At 41.5% G+C, this 17,447-nt stretch overlaps 1 protein-coding gene across 1 annotated transcript in view; it reads left to right on the top strand.

The window, feature by feature from the left end:
* Positions 1–16,984, top strand: part of phactr1 (phosphatase and actin regulator 1) — a 430,393-nt gene extending 413,409 nt beyond the window's left edge. The window contains exons 13-15 of the mRNA XM_072283739.1: positions 604–744; positions 15,378–15,454; positions 15,541–16,984. Coding sequence (XP_072139840.1) covers positions 604–744; positions 15,378–15,454; positions 15,541–15,556 — 234 coding nt within the window. The 3' untranslated portion in view covers positions 15,557–16,984. The remainder of the gene's footprint in view (positions 1–603; positions 745–15,377; positions 15,455–15,540) is intronic.
* Positions 16,985–17,447: the final 463 nt, after the last annotated feature.

Here is a 17,447-nt window from a genome sequence, read left to right as displayed (position 1 = left end):
TGTTTCAAGCTAAGGACCATTGCACAGTCCATAGTTTACTGAGATTACTCAATACAAAATTTAGTACCAGAAGTAACCCCTTTTCTTTTGGTGTGACATGGGCAAATTATTGCCTCCCTTAAATTGAATGTCAAACAAAAAAAAATGTAAAATAACATTTTTATGTAGCACCTACATAATATCCTAAGGCATCCTTTCCTAGGTAAGAAGATGAAAACTATGCAGGCGTCCCTAGGTAATGAACACCCAAGTTATGGTCTCTACCCATGAACAAGTCTCCATCTTGTTACCAAATTCATAAGTTTAGTGTACATACATATGTCCATACTTATGTAAAAAAACAGCTTACGAGCAGGAAGTGATGTTTGTACAAAACAAACAGTGCTTCTAGTGGCAGAACAGTAAACATAGGCAATATTCAGAGTTCTTACTGGTGAGTAAAGTTACCTACAAAGCTAAGCCTATACTTATGTGATAAATGGATGGAAGTCACATGTATCTTAAATGACCTACCTTCTACCAGGTATTCAAAAAGATTACAAGCAGATTAAATTTAATCTTTTCTTTAAAATCTATAATATCAATTTTGTTTTTTATTCCTAGCTTAGCCAGAGGCCTACCGTGGAGGAGTTGAGGGAGAGAAAAATCCTTATCCGTTTCAGTGACTATGTGGAGGTGGCTGAAGCACAGGACTATGACAGACGTGCCGACAAGCCGTGGACAAGACTGACAGCTGCTGACAAAGTAAGATCTCAGGAACAAATATACAGATGTGTTGGAATGGCAGAAGTATTAAAGCCATTTGTTTTAACTAGTTCTGCTGAAAACTATCAGCAAGGCAAATGATACACAGCAATAAATGCCATTTTACTGAAGGTGGGTTTCATGTTCACAGTCCAGATGAATGGTCTTGACGCGAAATGTCAACTGTCCATTTCCCAGATGCTGCCTGAGCAATTTTATGTGTTCTTCATATTCCAGTATCTGCAGTCTTATGTATCTCTGTTTCATGTCCACACAACTACTGAAATGTGGAGAGCTCGTGCGTGGAGGTGATGCCTCTGTCCCCTGAACCATAGGTCCAGCATTGACTATATCCAGTGAATTGCTACTTTCAGTGGTACGTGCTCAGACTTTTCTCAGTGACTCTATCTGTACTCCAGGTATGACAGACAGTAATCTCTGTATATGTGGGCACCTGTACTTGCGCTCAGCCTGAAAACAAACTTTCCACCGCTCCCACTAATTTAAGAATCCATAAAATATTGATCTTCATAAAGGTCCCTGAAAATTGAGAGAAAAAGTCATTAAATTTGTTGACTCTCAAGAAATTCATCAATGAGTCACTGTCCATGAACCATTTCCCCTAAGTTTTCCCAAATCTAGAAACATGCGCTGGGATCAGAATAGCAAAGTAATCCTTGTTCCATTGAGTCAATGTAAGATATAGAGTAAATTGGTGATTCCACCTTGCAGTCATCTGATTTTCTATGTGGTACCACTCACACTGTGCTGCTACACATACATGGGACCCAGCTTCATGGCTGTCGGTACAAGCTGAAACCTGAAAATGTTGATTGAAGCCACTCTTAAAAGGGAAGTGCTCTATGCCTATAGCTAATGATGGAAAATTTTGTCACTGATGCTTGAAGAGAGTGGAAGCACAAGGATTTTTGCATCTTGTTTGACAATGGTGGAGAAAATTAGAGAGATCTTCCCTCTGCGGATATGATGAGGTTTTCCAGGCCAATATCACCAACCAAGGTGAGCACCAGCAGAAGTTTAAGAGCCTTGTGTTATACAGATAAATGAATGCACCATTAAATTCCATCCACCATCATCCTCTCAGACTGTTCCTATCAAGACCCATCAGTCAGAACTCCTACCATCAGCTTGTAGAAAACTTGCCTTCTCACATACCACTGCTCCAAGACATGCATTCAATCCTTGTACAATCCACACATTGCCAGCTGTTCAGGAAATAGAGACAAACTATACAATGCACAAGAAAATGCTAAAAGAACTCACCCACCATTCCATAAGTAGACAACACAAAACAAACACCTACACAGTAGACTGGTCAAGGGCAAGCTTGAGTTAAATGGTTCACCTATCTGGATGACAGAGTTTTATTTTTGAATTGCTGGCACAGTGTCCTTGGCCAGAGATGGAACAGTGACCATTGAAGATGATGCTCTGCTCCTACCTAATTCCTATTCTGACATCTCTCATTCCACATCCTCAGCAGAAGATGATGTAACCATTCCTGATTCCATTCACCTTGAGCACATTGTGCCTTTGTGCTTCTCTTTAAGTCAGCCAAAAATTGCAAGCTGGTCAAACAGAGGTAACTAAGCAATGAGCCGGCAATAAAGGAAGCACCCTTGGCCCATCTAGTCCATGCACCTGTACCATAGCCCAACATACCTCTCCCATCCAGGTACTTATCCAAATTTCTCTGAAATATTGAAATAGCAGGGGAATTGGAATCGGAGTGATAAAGCTGAAGATGAGGCAGCTGGTATACGAGTCTATACATTGTAGACTGTCAGGGAGGACAAACAGATGATATGGCAAAATTGCAGTGGGACGAGTATAATACAGGGCCTAAATCAAAAAAGGGTGACGAATACAGGACTGAATGTATTTGAATGCACTCAGTATACCATATAACCATATAAAAAGTACAGCACGGAAACAGGCCATTTCAGCCCTTCTAGTCTATGCCGAACTCTTACTCTCACCTAGTCCCACCGACCTGCACTCAGCCAATAACCCTCCATTCCTTTCCTGTCTATATAGCTATCCAATTTAACTTTAAATGACAACATCGAACCAGCCTCAACCACTTCTGCTGGAAGCTCGTTCCACACAGCTACCATTTTCTGAGTAAAGAAGTTTCCCCACATGTTATCCCTAAATTTTTGCCCTTTAACTCACAACTCATGTCCTCTTGTTTGAATCTCCCCTACTGTCAATGGAAAAAGACTATCCACGTCAACTCTATCTATCCCCCTCATAATTTTAAATACCTCTATCAAGTCCCCCCTCAACCTTCTACGCTCCAAAGAATAAAGACCCAACTTGTTCAACCTTTCCCTGTAACTTAGGTGATGAAACCCAGGTAACATTCTAGGAAATCTTCTCTGTACTCTCTCTATTTTGTTGACATCTTTCCTATAATTCGGTGACCAAAACTGTACACAATACTCCAAATTTGGCCATACCAATGCCTTGAACAATTTCAACATTACATCCCAACTCCTATACTCAATGCTGTGATTTATAAAGGCCAGCATACCGAAAGCTTTCTTCAGCATCCTATCCACATGAGATTCCACCTTCAGGGAACTGTGTACCATTATTCCTAGATCCTTCTGTTCTACAGCATTCTTCAATGCCCTACCATTTACCCTGTGTCTCCTATTTTGATTAGTCGTACCAAAATGTAGCACCTCACATTTATCAGCATTAAACTCCGTCAGCCATCTTTCAGCCCACTATTCTAACTGACCTAAATCTCTCTGATGCTTTGAAAACCTACTTCATTATCCACAACTCCACCTATCTTAGTATCATCTGCATACTTACTAATCCAATTTACCACCCCATCATCCAGATCATTAATATATATGACAAACAACATTGGACCCAGTACAGATCCCTGAGGCACAACACTAGTCACTGGCCTCCAATCTGACAAATAGTTATCCACCACTACTCTCTGGCGTCTCCCATCCAGCCACTGCTGAATCCATTTTACTACTTCAATATTAATACCAAATGATTGAACCTTCCTAACTAATCTACTGTGTGGAACCTTGTTAAAGGCCTTACTGGAGTCTATATAGACAACATCCACCTCTTTACCCTCGTTAACTTTCCTAGTAACCTCTTCAAAAAATTCAATAAGATTTCTCAGACATGACCTTCCATGCACAAATCCATGTTGACTGTTCCTAATCAGACCCTGTCTATTCAGATAATTATATATACCATCTTTAAGAATACTTTCCATCAATTTACCCACCACTGACGTCAAACTCACAGGCCGGTAATTGCTAGGTTTACTCTTAGAACCCTTTTTAAACAATGGAACAACATGAGCAATACGCCAATTCTCTGGCACCATCCCCGTTTCTAATGATATTTCTGTCAGAGCCCCTGCTATTTCCACACTAACCTCCCTTAAGGTCCTAGGGAATATCCTGTCAGGACCCAGAGACTTATCCAATGTTATATTCCTTAAAAGCGCCAGTACTTCCTCTTCTTTAATCGTCATAGTTTCCATAACTTCCCTACCTGTTTCCCTTACTTTACACAATTCAATATCCTTCTTCTTAGTGAATACCGAAGAAAAGAAGTTGTTCAAAATCTCCCCCATCTCTTTTGGCTCCACACATAGCTGTCCACTCTGATTCTCCAAAGGACCAATTTTATCCCTCACTATCCTTTTGCTATTAATATAACTGTAGAAACCCTTTGGATTTATTTTCACCCTACTTGCCAAAGCAACCTCATATCTTCTTTTAGTTTTTCTAATTTCTTTCTTAAGATTCTTTTTACATTCTTTATATTCCTCGAGCACCTCATTTACTCCATGCTGCCTATAATTATTGTAGATATCTCTCTTTTTTCCGAACCAACTTTCCAATATCCCTTGAAAACCATGGCTCTCTCAAACTTTTAACCTTTCCTTTCAACCTAACAGGAACATAAAGATTCTGTACCCTCAAAATTTCACCTTTAAATGACCTCCATTTCTCTATTATATCCTTCCCATAAAACGAATTGTCCCAATCCACTCCTTCTAAATCCTTTTGCACATCCTTTAAATTAGCTTTTCTCCAATCAAAAATCTCAAACTTGGGTGCAGACCTATCCTTCTCCATAATTATATTGAAACTAATGGCATTGTGATCACTGGACCCGAAGTTCTCCCCAAAACAAACCTCCGTCACCTGACATATCTCATGCCCTAACAGGAGATCCAACACTGCCTCTTCTCTAGTTGGTACCTCTATGTATGTATTGCTGCAAAAAACTATTCTGCACACATTTTACAAACTCCAAACCATCCACCCCTTTTACAGTATGGGCTTTTCCAGTCCGTGTGTGGAAAAATAAAATGTCCCACAATCACAAACTTTTGCTTACTACAAATATCTGCTATCTCCTTACAAATTTGCTGCTCCAATTCTCGTTCCCCATTTGGTGGTCTATAATACAGCCCTATAAGTGTTACTACACCTTTCCCATTCCTCAATTCCACCCAAATAGCCTCCCTAGACAAGCCCTCTAATCTATCCTGCCAGAGCACTGCTGTATTATTTTCTCTGACAAGCAATGCAACACCTCCCCCTCTTGTCCCTCCGATTCTATCACACCTGAAGCAATGAAATCTAGGAATATTTAGTTGCCAATCACACCCCTCCTGGAACTATGTTTCACTAATAGCTACCACATCATACTTCCAGGTATCAATCCATGCTTTAAGCTCATGCACCTTTCTTATGATGCTCCTAGCAATAAAATAAATGCATTTAAGAAATTTTCCACCTCTTACTCTCTGTTTATCACTAACAGTGCAAACAACTTCACTATTTTCTTTTTCTTCCTTCTCTCCTACATCTGTTCCTACACTTTGGTTCGCCTCCCCCCTTTTACCTAGCTTAAATCAACTGGAGCCTCTCTAGCAAACCTACCTGCAAGAATATTTGTCCCCCTCCAGTTTAGATGTAAACTGTCCCGCCGGAACAGGTTCCACCTTCCCAGGAAAACTGCCCAATTATCTATAAATCTGAAGCCCTCTCTCCTGCACCATGTCTTCAGCCACATGTTGCTATCTTACTATTTCTATACCCGCCTGCACGTGGCACTGGTTGCAATCCTGAGATTGCTATCCTGGAAGTCCTGTCTTTTAATTTGGTGCCTAACTCCCTAACCTCCCTAATCTAAAAAAAATCTAAAAAAAAACTTACCTTTCAGGATCTCCTCACTCTTCCTACCCACATCATTGGTCCCTACAAGGGCCACGGCATCCGGCTGCTCGCCCTCCCTCTTGAGAATACTGAGAACTCGATCCGAGATATCGTGGATCTTGGCACCAGAGAGGCAACAAACCATCTGGGATTCTCAATCTCTTCCACAGAACCTCTTATCTGTCGCCCTAACTATCGAATCCCCTGTCACTACTGCTCTCCTCTTTTCCCTCCTTCCCTTCTGAGCTGGGGGTCCCATCTCGGTGCCAGAGATGCAACCACTGCAACTTGTCCCTGGTAGGTCGTCCCCAACAACAGTATCCAAAACAATGTACTTATTATTGGTGGGAACGGCCACAGGGGTGCTCTGCTCATTCTGTCTCTTCCCCTTCCCTCTCCTGACAGTCACCCAGCTACCTGTCTCCAGCCTCTTAGGGGTGACTATCTCTCTGTAACCCCTGTTTATTTCTGCCTCTGCCTCCCGAATGATCCGAAGTTCATCCAGCTCCAGCTCCAGTTCCCTAACTCGGTTTGTCAGGAGCTGCGGCTGGATGCATCTTTCACAGGTGTAGTCATCAGGGACAAATGTGCTTGCCCTGACTTCCCACAGCCTGCAAACGGAGCACTCAACTGCCCTAACTGCTGCCTCCATTACCTACTCTTAAGGTAATTAGATTTATTAAAGGAACTTACCCGGCCTTACCTCACTTGGAGTGAAGCTCTTCTTCAGCCTTTGCTCGCTGAAGCCTCAGGAGCCAAAGCCTTCCTACTCTGTCTCCCTCTAATTCGCTACGAAATTAGGTAGACGATCTTGTACCACAGAGAGAGGTCGGCAGGTATGACATTGTGGGCATCACTGAGTCGTGGCTGAAAGAAGATGACAGTTGGGAGCTTAACATCCGAGGATACGCACTGTATTGAAAAGACAGGCAGGTAGGCAGAGTCAGTGGGGTGGCTCTGTTGGTAAAAAATTAAATTAAATCCTTAGAAAGAGCTGACATATTTTGGAAGATGTAGGTGGAATTAAGAAACTGCAAGGGTTAAAAGACCCTGATGGAAGTTATATACAGGTCCCGAGCAGTAGCCAGAATGTGGGATATAAATTTCAATAGGAAATAGAAAAGGCATGTAATGAGGGCAATGTTAACAACAGTCATGGAGGTTTCAATATGCAGATAGATTGGGAAAATCACGTTGGTGCTGGATCCCAAGAAAGAGAATTTGTAGAATGCTTACAAGATGGCTTTTTTGAGCAGCTTGTTATTGAGTGCTCTAGGGGAAAGGCAATTCTGGATTGGATGTTAATGAACCAAATTTGATTAGGGAGTTTAAGGTAAAGAAACCATTAGTGGATCAGTGATCATAATATGCTAGATTTCACCCTGCTGTTTGAGAGAGAAAAGATGAAGTCAGATGTATCATAGTGGAGCTCAGGGGATGAATCATGGAATTATGATATTGTAGCCATTAGTGAGACTTGGTGGCAGAAGGGACAAGACTGGTAGCTCAATATTCTGATAGAGCGGGAGGGATTAAAGAGGGAGGGGTGTCAGGGAAAATGTCATGGCAATGCTCAGTCAGGACAGACTGGAGTACTTGTCTAGTGAATATTTATGGGTGGAACAGAGGGCTACGTTTCAGACCACCCAGTGGTAGGTGGGATTTAGAGGACCACATTTTTAGACAGACCACATACTGTTGCAAGAAATGTAAGGTTGTGACAGTAAATGATTTTAATTTTCCACATATTGACTGGGACTCCCATACTGCAAAAGGACTAGATGGGATAGAGTTTGACAAATATGTTCAGGAAAATTTCCTTAATCAGTACATAGAAATTCCAACAAGAGAGTGTGTAATACATGATCTCCTATCAGGGAATGAGACGGGGCAGGTGACAGAAGTTTTGGTAGGATAGAAGTTCTTTACCTGGGGTCCACAGACCCTTTGCTTAATGGTATTGGTCCATGGCATAAAAATTATTGGGAACCCCTGGCGTAGGGGAACACTTTGCGTCTAGTGACCATAATGTCATTAATTTCAAGGTAATTATGGAAAAGGATAGGTCTGGTCCTCAGGATGAGATTCTGAATTGGATAAAGACGATATTTGATAGTATCAGAAAGGATCTAGCAAGTGTGGTTTAGGACAGGTTGTTTTCTGGCAAAGGTGTATTTGGTAAGTGGGAGGCTTTCAAAAGTGAAATTTTGAGAGTACGAAGTTTGAATATGCCTGTCAGAAAAAAAGGCAAGAATAACAGATTTAGGAACCTTGATTTTCAAGAGATATCGAGGCCCTGGTTAAGAAAAACAAGGAGGAACGTAGCAAGTATAAGCAGGTAGGGAGTATGAGAAATGCAAGAGAACACTTCGGAAAGAAATTAGGATGGCTAAAAGAAGGCATGAGGTTGCAGTAGCAAACAAGGTGAAAAGCAATCCTAAGGGCTTCTACAGATATGTAAAGAGCAAAAGGATTGGAAGGGACAAAATTGGTTCTCTGAAAGATCAGAATGGTAATCAATGTGTGGAGCCAAAAGGTATGGATTTCTGGCATCTGTATTTACTCGTGAGATGTACACAGAGTCAATAGAAGTGAGGCAAAGCATATGCAAGTTTTAAACAGGAGGAGGCATTTGCTGTCTTCAGGCAAATTAGGATGGACATATCCCCAAGGCCTGACAAGGTGTTTCACTCATACCCTGTGGGAGGCAAGTGCAGAAATTGCAGGGGCCATAGCAGAGATATTTTAAATCATCCTCAGTGACAGGTGAGGTACCAGAGGATTGGAAGATAGCTAAAGTTATTACGCTGTTTAAGGAAGGCTCTAAGAATAAACCAGGAAATTATAGGTGGTGAGCCTGACATTAGTGGTGGAAAAGTTATTGGAAGATTTTCTAAGGGACCAGATATATGAATATATGGATAGACAGGGAGCGATTAGTAATAGTCAGCATGACTTTGTGCATGGTTGGTCATGTCTAACCTTTCATTTAGAGTCTTTTCAAGAAAGCTACCAATAAAGTTGATGAAGGCAATACAGTGGATGTTGTCTACATGGATGTTAGCAAGGCATTTGTCAAAGTCCCACATGGAGGTTGGTCAAGAAGGTTCAGTCAGTTTGCATTAAAGGTGAGGTAGTAAACTGGATTAGACATTGGCTTTGTGGGAGAACCTTTGTGGTATTAGCTTTGTGGTAGTAAATGGCTGCCTGTGACTGGAGGCCTGTAACTGGTAGAGTGCCCCAGGGACCAATGCTGGGTCCATTGTTGTTTGTCATCCATATCAATGATCTAGATGATAATGTGGTTAACTGAATCAGCAAATTTGCAGGTGACACCAAGACTGGGGGGGGGGGGGGGGGTAGTGACCAGTGAGGAAGGCTATTATGGCTTGCCGTGGGATCTGCATCAGCTGGAAAAATGGACTAAAAATTGGCAAATGGAATTTAACGCAGGCAAGTGCGAGGTGTTGCACTTTGGTAGGGCCCACCAGGGTAGGTCTTAAACAGTGAGGGTAGGGCACTGAGTAGTGTAGTAGAACAAAGGGATCTGGGAATACAGGTCCATAATTCATTGAAAGTGGCGTCACAGGTAGATAGGGTCGTAAATAATGCTTTTGGCACATTGGTCTTCATAAATCAAAGTATTGAGTACGGGAGATGGGATGTTACATTGAAGTTGTATAAGATGTTGGGGGAGGGGGCCTAATTTGGAGTATCGTCTGCAGTTTTAGTCACCCACCTACAGAAAAGATATAAATAAGATTGAAAGAGTACAGAGAAAATTTACAAGGATGTTGCCGGGACTGGGGGCCCTGACTTATAAGGAAAGATTGAATAGGTTAGAACTTTATTCCCCAGAACATAGAGGATTGAAGCGAGATTTCATAGAAGTATAGAAACTTATGAGGAGTCCAGATAGGGTAAATGCAAGCAGGCTTTTTTCCACCGAGGTAGAGTGAGACCACAACTAAAGGTCGTGGGTTAAGGGTGAAAGGTGAAATGTTTAAAGGGAAGATGAGGGGAAACTTCTTCACTCCATGGGTGATGGGAGTGTGGAACAAGCTATCAGTGGAAGTGGTGTGTGTGATTTAGATTTCAACCTTTAAGAAAAATTTGAATAGGTACATTGACGGGAGGTCTATGGTCCAGGTGCAGTTCGATGGGATTTAGGCAGCTTAAATGGTTTGGTAGTAACTAGATGAGCTGAAAGGCCTGTTTCTATGCTGTAGTGTTCTATGACTCTGAAGGGAAAATTCAAAAATCAGAGGTGCAAACTGACTTGGGAGTCCTTGTTCAGGATTCCCTAAAGGTTAACTTCAAGGTTGAGTCGGTGGTAATGAAGGCAAATGCAATGTTAGCATTCATTTCTGGAGGATTAGAGTATAAGAGCAAGGATGTAATGCTGAGGCTTTATGAGACACTGCTGAGGCTTCACTTGGAGTATCGTGAGCAGTGTTAGGCCCCTTATCTAAGAATGGATGTGCTGAAATTGGAGAGGGATCAGAGGAGGTTCACGAGTATAATTCCAGGAATGAATGGGTTAACATATGAGGAGTGTTTGATGGCTCTGGGCCTGTACTCACTGGAGTTCAGAAGAATGAGAGGGAAGCTTATTGAAACCTTTCGAATATTGAAATGCCTAGATAAAAAGGATGTGGGGAGGATGTTTCCTATAGTGGAAGAGTCTAGGACCAGGGGCACAGCCTCAGAATATAGGTACGTCCATTTAGATGAGAAGAAATTTCCAGCCAGAAGGTGCTGCATCTGTGGAATTCATTGCCATGAATGGCTGTGGAGGCCAAGTCATTGAGTTTATTTAAAGCACGGGTTCTTGGTTAGTCAGGGCATCGAAGGTTACAGAGAGCAGTCAGGTCAAGTTTATTGTCATTTAACTATATACATGTATGGTTGGCATCTGTCTGTCTCAAAGGACAATGGGTGATGATAATCATCGTCACAAGCCTGGGCAGAAGATATGGAGATCCTGATATACCAGGTCGTCAAGATCCCCCTCTGGGCCTCACCAGTGTAGTCCAATGGAAAGCTTATGAAGCAATTTGTTAGACACCAGCTTGGCTGCAGAAGCTACCGGAAGGATGTTCAGTGACGTCCAGACACCTTAGGGGCTCCACTCTGCATTTGCTGTCTGGGTTTACTCCCATAGCCTTGGTCTCTCCCAAGGCTGCCCACAAGGCAGTGGAGCTATTTACCCATAGCTGGGGATCTGGTTCACGAGCACCAGGGCGTGTCCACACATCGGTGGGCTTGCATGCTCCATGTGCAGGGGCCAGACATCCTCCCCGTCCTCTGTAATTCAGCCTGAGTCTGAAAGGAGCTCAGTTTCCATGTGTCACCAGTGGGGAGGCACTACATGAGGCTTGCTGTTGGGGAGGCTATGTACTGGCAGGGAGGGACTTACACATTCAGCTCTTCTTTTTGCAAGATTACTAGACAGCTGTAGAAGACAACAGAGAGAACGACAAGCACTATCCACTACACAACCACACTAGGCGCGTCACAGCAATCATTTTGACATCATACATGCATGTATATAATGTATATAACCATATAATGTATATAAAAACAAGACAACGTCTCTCCAATCCAGGGTGTAAAACATAGTACACATAACACACGATAATCACGTATAAGTAAATAACTGAAGTTCATTAATATTGGATAAGTCACTGCGACTGGACGAGATGTACCCCAGGCTACTGTGGGAGGTGAGGGAGGAGATTGCTGAGCCTTTAGTGATGGTCTTTGCGTCATCAATGGAGACGGGAAAGGTTTTGGAGGATTGGAGGGTTGCAGATGTTGTTCCATTATTCAAGGAAAGGAGTAGAGATAGCCCAGGAAATTGTAGACTGGTGAGTCTTACTTCAGTGGTTCGTAAGTTGATGGAGAAGATCCTGAGAGGCAGGATTTATGATTATTTGGAGAGGCATAATATGATTCGGAATAGTCCGCATGGCTTTGTGAAAGTCAGGTCGTGCCTTACGAGTCTGATTGAATTTTTTGAGGATGTGACTAAACACACTGATGGAGGTGGAGCAGTAGATGTAGTGTATATGGATTTCAGCAAGGCATTTGACAAGGTACCCCATGCAGTCTTATTCAGAAAGTAAGAAGGTATGGGATCCAAGAGGACATTGCTTTGTGGATCCAGAACTGGCTTGCCCACAGAAGGCAAAGAGTGGTTGTGGACGGGTCATATTCTGCATGGAGGTTTTTCACCAGTGGTGTGCCTCAGGAATCTTGCTGGGACCCCTACTCTTCATGATTTTTATAAATGACCTGGATGAAGAAGTGGAGGGATGGGTTAGTAAATTTGCTGATGACACAAAGGTTGATGTGTTGTGAATAGTGTGGAGGGCTGTCAGAGATTACAGTGGGACGTTGATAGGATGCAAAACTGGGCTGGAAGTGACAGACGGAGTTCAACCCAGATAAGTTTGAGGTGGTTCATTTTGGTAGGTCAAATATGATGACAGAATGTATTAATGGTAAGACTCTTGGCAGTGTGGAGGATTAGAGGGATCTTGAGGTCCAAGTCCATAGGACACTTAAAGCTGCTGCGCAGGTTGACTCTGTGGTTAAGAAAGCATACGGTGCATTGGCCTTCATCAATCGTGGGACTGAGTTTAAGAGCTGAGAGGTAATGTTGCAGCTATATAGGACCCTGGTCAGCCCCCACTTGGAGTATTGTGCTCAGTTCTGGTGGCCTCACCATAGAAAGGGTGCAAAGGAGATTTACAAAGGATGTTGCCTGGATTGGGGAGCATGCCTATGAGAATAGGTTGAGGGGACTCGGCCTTTTCTTCTTGGAGCGATGGAGGATGAGAGGTGACCTGATAGAGATGTATAAGATGATGAGAGGCATTGATCGTGTCGATAGTCAGAGGCTTTTTTCCATGGCTGAAATGACTAGCACAAGAGGGCACAGTTTTAAGGTGCTTGGAAGGAGGTACAGAGAGTGGGGAGTGCATGGAATGGGCTGCCGGCGATGGTGGTGGAGGCGGATTTGATAGGGTTTCTTAAGAGACTCCTGAACAGGTACATGGAGCTCAGAAAAATAGAGGGCTGTGGGTAACCCTAGGTAATTTCTCAGGTAAGGATATGTCTGGCACAGCTTTGTGGGCCGAAGGGCTGTAGGTTTTCTCAATTTTATGTTTCTAATATCAAATTTTGTGCTGGAACAGATTAATCAGTGACACTTCGGATATGATGCTGCAGGGTATCAGAAGCCTAATGGCCTAAGAGAAGAAACTGTTTCCCATCCTAACCATTCTTGTTTATATGCATCAAGAGACTCCTGGTAGAGAGTCAAAAAGAATGCTGGATGGATGGTTGGGATCCTTAATAATACTAAGGGCCCTGCATACATAGCACTCCTGATAAATGTCCCCGATGCATGGTAGAGTGACCCTATTATCCTCTCAGCTGTTCTCACAGTCCTTTGTAGGGTCCTCTGGTCCCATGCTCAGCTGGTCCTTTGTGGCAACCTGTCGATATATAAATCAGGAAAACAGGCAAGTAGCAATGGAAGAAGGAATTCCTACGCACCAGAACTTTGCTTTAAAGAGAATTCTAAAAAGGTAAAGTATGCTGAAGGGCCCTGCTGGCATTAAAATATTGTATCAAACTTTATTATTTTAAAAGATATATTGTTGAACATGGAATCGAAAATGAGTGTAAAATAAATTTAGTAATTACAAATAAAAAGCATTCTTGTTCAAAATGAAAATAGTTTGGAATAATTTACTAAATAAGGTACTAGAAATAAAATGTAGATGTATGAGAATAGTGGTTTTAATGGGAAATGGAGATTGGGGCTTACAACCGTTTTTGTGGGAAAGCTGAATCAAACATTGAATCCCAGGAATTCGGGTGCTCAGTACAAAGTTTAAGAGTCATGCAGTTATCTCATTGGAGACATAAAGCTGCTGTAATAGGATCTTGGCAATATCCAGACATGGTAAAGAAACCAAAATGATCATTGACCTTGTTTTATGCCTGTCCTTGCCAAAAGCATATCCATAGAATCTTAGAAAAGTACAGCACAGAAACAGGCCCTTTGGTCCATCTAGTTCATACTGAACCATTTAAACCGCCTACTCTCATCGACTTGCATCAGGACCATAGCCCTTCAAACCCCTATCATCCATGTACCTATCCAAACTTTTCTTAAACATTGAAATCAAGTTTGCACATGTCATGTGTTCAGGTCACAATAAAACTGTCTGAAAGAATGGACATAATGTGGTAAGAATTTCAGTGACAATATTGATAGCCTTAGTAATTTGTAATTACTATCACCATATACTGTACAACCTTGAGATCTATTCTCTTGCAGGCACACACAGTAAATCCAAGAAACACAATAAAATCAACGAGGGACCACACCCAACTGAACAGACAAACAATCAATGTGCAAAAGGCAACAAAGTGTGCAAATACAAAAGGAAAAAAAAATAAGCAATAAATATCAAGAAAATGAAATGAAGTGTCCTTCAAAGTTAATTCATAAGTAGTGGGAACAGTTCAGTGATGGGTCGAGTGAAGTTATCCACTCTGGTTCAAGAGCCTGATGGTTGAGGGTAATAATTGTTCCTGAACCTGAGGCTCCTGCACCACCTTCCTGGTGGGAGCAGCGGGAAGAGAGCATGGTGGGACTAACTAGGTCATGCACCATCTGTGGAAAGAGAAAGACACCTGTTCTGATGATCCAACATTTGCAGAATCTCTTCTGTTCATGGGAAACTGAAACCTTAACATTGTGTCTGCCTTTGGCGATGCTGCCTGACTTGCTAAGCATTTTCAGCATTTTGCTTGTGTCTTTGATGCCCCAACCAGGTACCTGTGTGTCTTAATTCCTTTATTGGATATGTTCCAAACGTCTACCAAACTGAAATATTTGTGAAAATATAAAAACAAACCCAGCTGGGTTACAAAAGTTCCCAGAAAGAGGTGGAGCACTTTGGGACACAGCAGGAAGAGATTGTTTACAAAGAGAGCTGGCTGTTCAGTATGGATTCAGATGAACTAAGGACCATGTGTAACAGACCATGTGTATTATTTGTAATAATTTACAAAAGTCAAAGTGTAAGTTCCGGCATTTAAAGTGAAATTTAACTCTACCTTGGTTCTAGATTCCTTAACATCCTGACTTGACTAAAACCATCAATTGCTGCTTTTGAATTTTCAGATGACTGAATCACTGCCACATTCAGTGGGATGAGTTCCAGATTTCCAATACCATTTGTGTGAACTAGTTATTTTGTGATATCCACATGTGGGAACTCAATAGGAATATTAGCTTAAAAATTCATGAACAACACAGAGAATAAATTAATCTCCAAAATCCATCTAAATTCATGCTTTTTTGAATTGCAGGCTGCAATTCGTAAAGAACTTAATGAATTCAAGAGTACTGAAATGGAGGTGCATGAATTAAGCAGGCATCTAACGCGGTGAGTGAGTCAGACTTAATGCAATATTTTCATATTCTCATTAAATGCCATTGATTAAATGTGTTTTTTTTATATATTCTTCTCAGGTTTCATAGGCCCTAGCCATTAACAGTGCAGAACCACAGTGAGTCTTACAAAAACCTGAAGTGCTAGGACTGTACAGGTGCCCATTTATCCCAACTGGGACAGAACTCTTCTTAATTGCCTTTGTGTGTCAGATATGTCCAATAATGGATAGTCTTCAGTTGTCTACCAATCTCCTCGCCTTCAAGAATTGTCGTGTCCTTCCTGGGACTTGATCAGATGTGCCACATCCATGAGCTGATGCTGTATTTAGACATCTAGTACTGTTGTTGACTGTTGTCTCGTTCTTTCTTGTTATTTATTGCACTGGGTGGTGCATAAGGATGAAATCCCCATCTCTAGTACACTTAATGCCATTCTGTCTGTGATGGAGGTGAGACAGCATACTGCAGTTATTTCTCCAAAAGAGCTCCATGAAGTTCTCTCCAGTTACCACATTATTGCTTTGTGATCTTAACTGAGGCAGCAGCATCCAGAATACCAGGCACTGGCTTGACCTAGAGGGAGAAGGTATCTCTGATAAATATTCTTCATTCAGCAGGTCTGTGGGAAGGGAATTACCTGCACTATATGTAGCAGATATATTTATTAAAAATATAAAGTAAATAAAGTGACATAATATTAACAATAAGCAACAATGTCAAAATTATATCAATAACAAGCAGAAATGCAGTTAACAATGATCTGATTGGATGCAGCACAGGTAGCAGGTTGTCAAACTACAGACAGAAGGACATTCCTGCGATGGGTTTCTTCATTGCACAGATTGTATATATTGAGTTTGCATATGCAAGGAGCTTCTTCCACATCCAATTTGTTTGACTAGCAGGATGAATATATTACACTTCCAGATAACAAACTTTCTGAAATTATGTAGGAATAATGCTAACAGTGCGATACAAAGCAAGTTCATATTCAATTAAAGCCTGTTTCAGCAACTTGCAACAATGATTTTATCCAAATCATTGGAGCATTGTTTTGCATGTTAGGTTGGATTATGGAACGGTTAAACAAGTGTCTTTTTTAATTTAAGGAAGTAAATAATGTAACATATTGAAAGAAGAGGCCTGTAACTTGATGATAATTTGTATTATATGTTACACATATGGCTACATTTTTCAAGAAAGACTTTCTACCCACATGGAGAGCACTACTTTGTGTAGGGAATTAAGTGAATGGCAGTGTAACTCAAATGAGCCATCCTTTTGTGTACAGTGAGGAATGAATGGTGACTGTGTACCAACCCAGGCAATATGTGTGAATGGGATGCCGCCACCAGGCAACACCTCCCTTGATGGAACATTTTCTAATGTTTCTTACGTACATCATCCAGAATATACTCCATGTGCCCAATTAATCTACTTTCTTCAACCATCATGTGCCAATTTGATTTTATATAACGTGGCTGTATAACCAGTGGCCTTGACACTTAAACCACACATAACTATATTACAAATTCTTGATTTGGCTTTGATTATTACAGACTTGAATCTTTTTTTTTGTGATTTCTGTTAATAGAAAAGAGATCTTTAGCAATGGGCTAAGTAAAATTACAAGAGATGGAAATCCTGCCATTAAATTCAAGAGTGTCTTCAAACTACTGTTGCACATTTACCAAATACTACTATTACTATTTTTCTCTCCCAGCATTTTAACAAGACCTACTACAAAATCCATATAACTACTGTTGATGTTCTACTCCTTCCTACTGGAACATTTTTTACTGTGTGTATTAGACAAACCATTCAGCATCTTTGCTTCCCTGTTAAATCATCAAATCCTCCATATTTCAAATGATCTGAACAAACAGTGTGAACTAATGTGAATGTTGAATACCTGTACATAATTGTCTTTGTAAAGGAGTGGAAGTTGTGACTGTTGCCCTGTGCTCTTCCAGTTCTGTAAATTA

This window comes from Mobula birostris, chromosome 19 (assembly GCF_030028105.1).
Source record: "Mobula birostris isolate sMobBir1 chromosome 19, sMobBir1.hap1, whole genome shotgun sequence".
NCBI classification, from domain to species: domain Eukaryota; kingdom Metazoa; phylum Chordata; class Chondrichthyes; order Myliobatiformes; family Myliobatidae; genus Mobula; species Mobula birostris.
The sequence above is the reverse complement of the archived record's forward strand: the minus strand, read 5'-3'. Positions and strand labels throughout refer to the sequence as shown.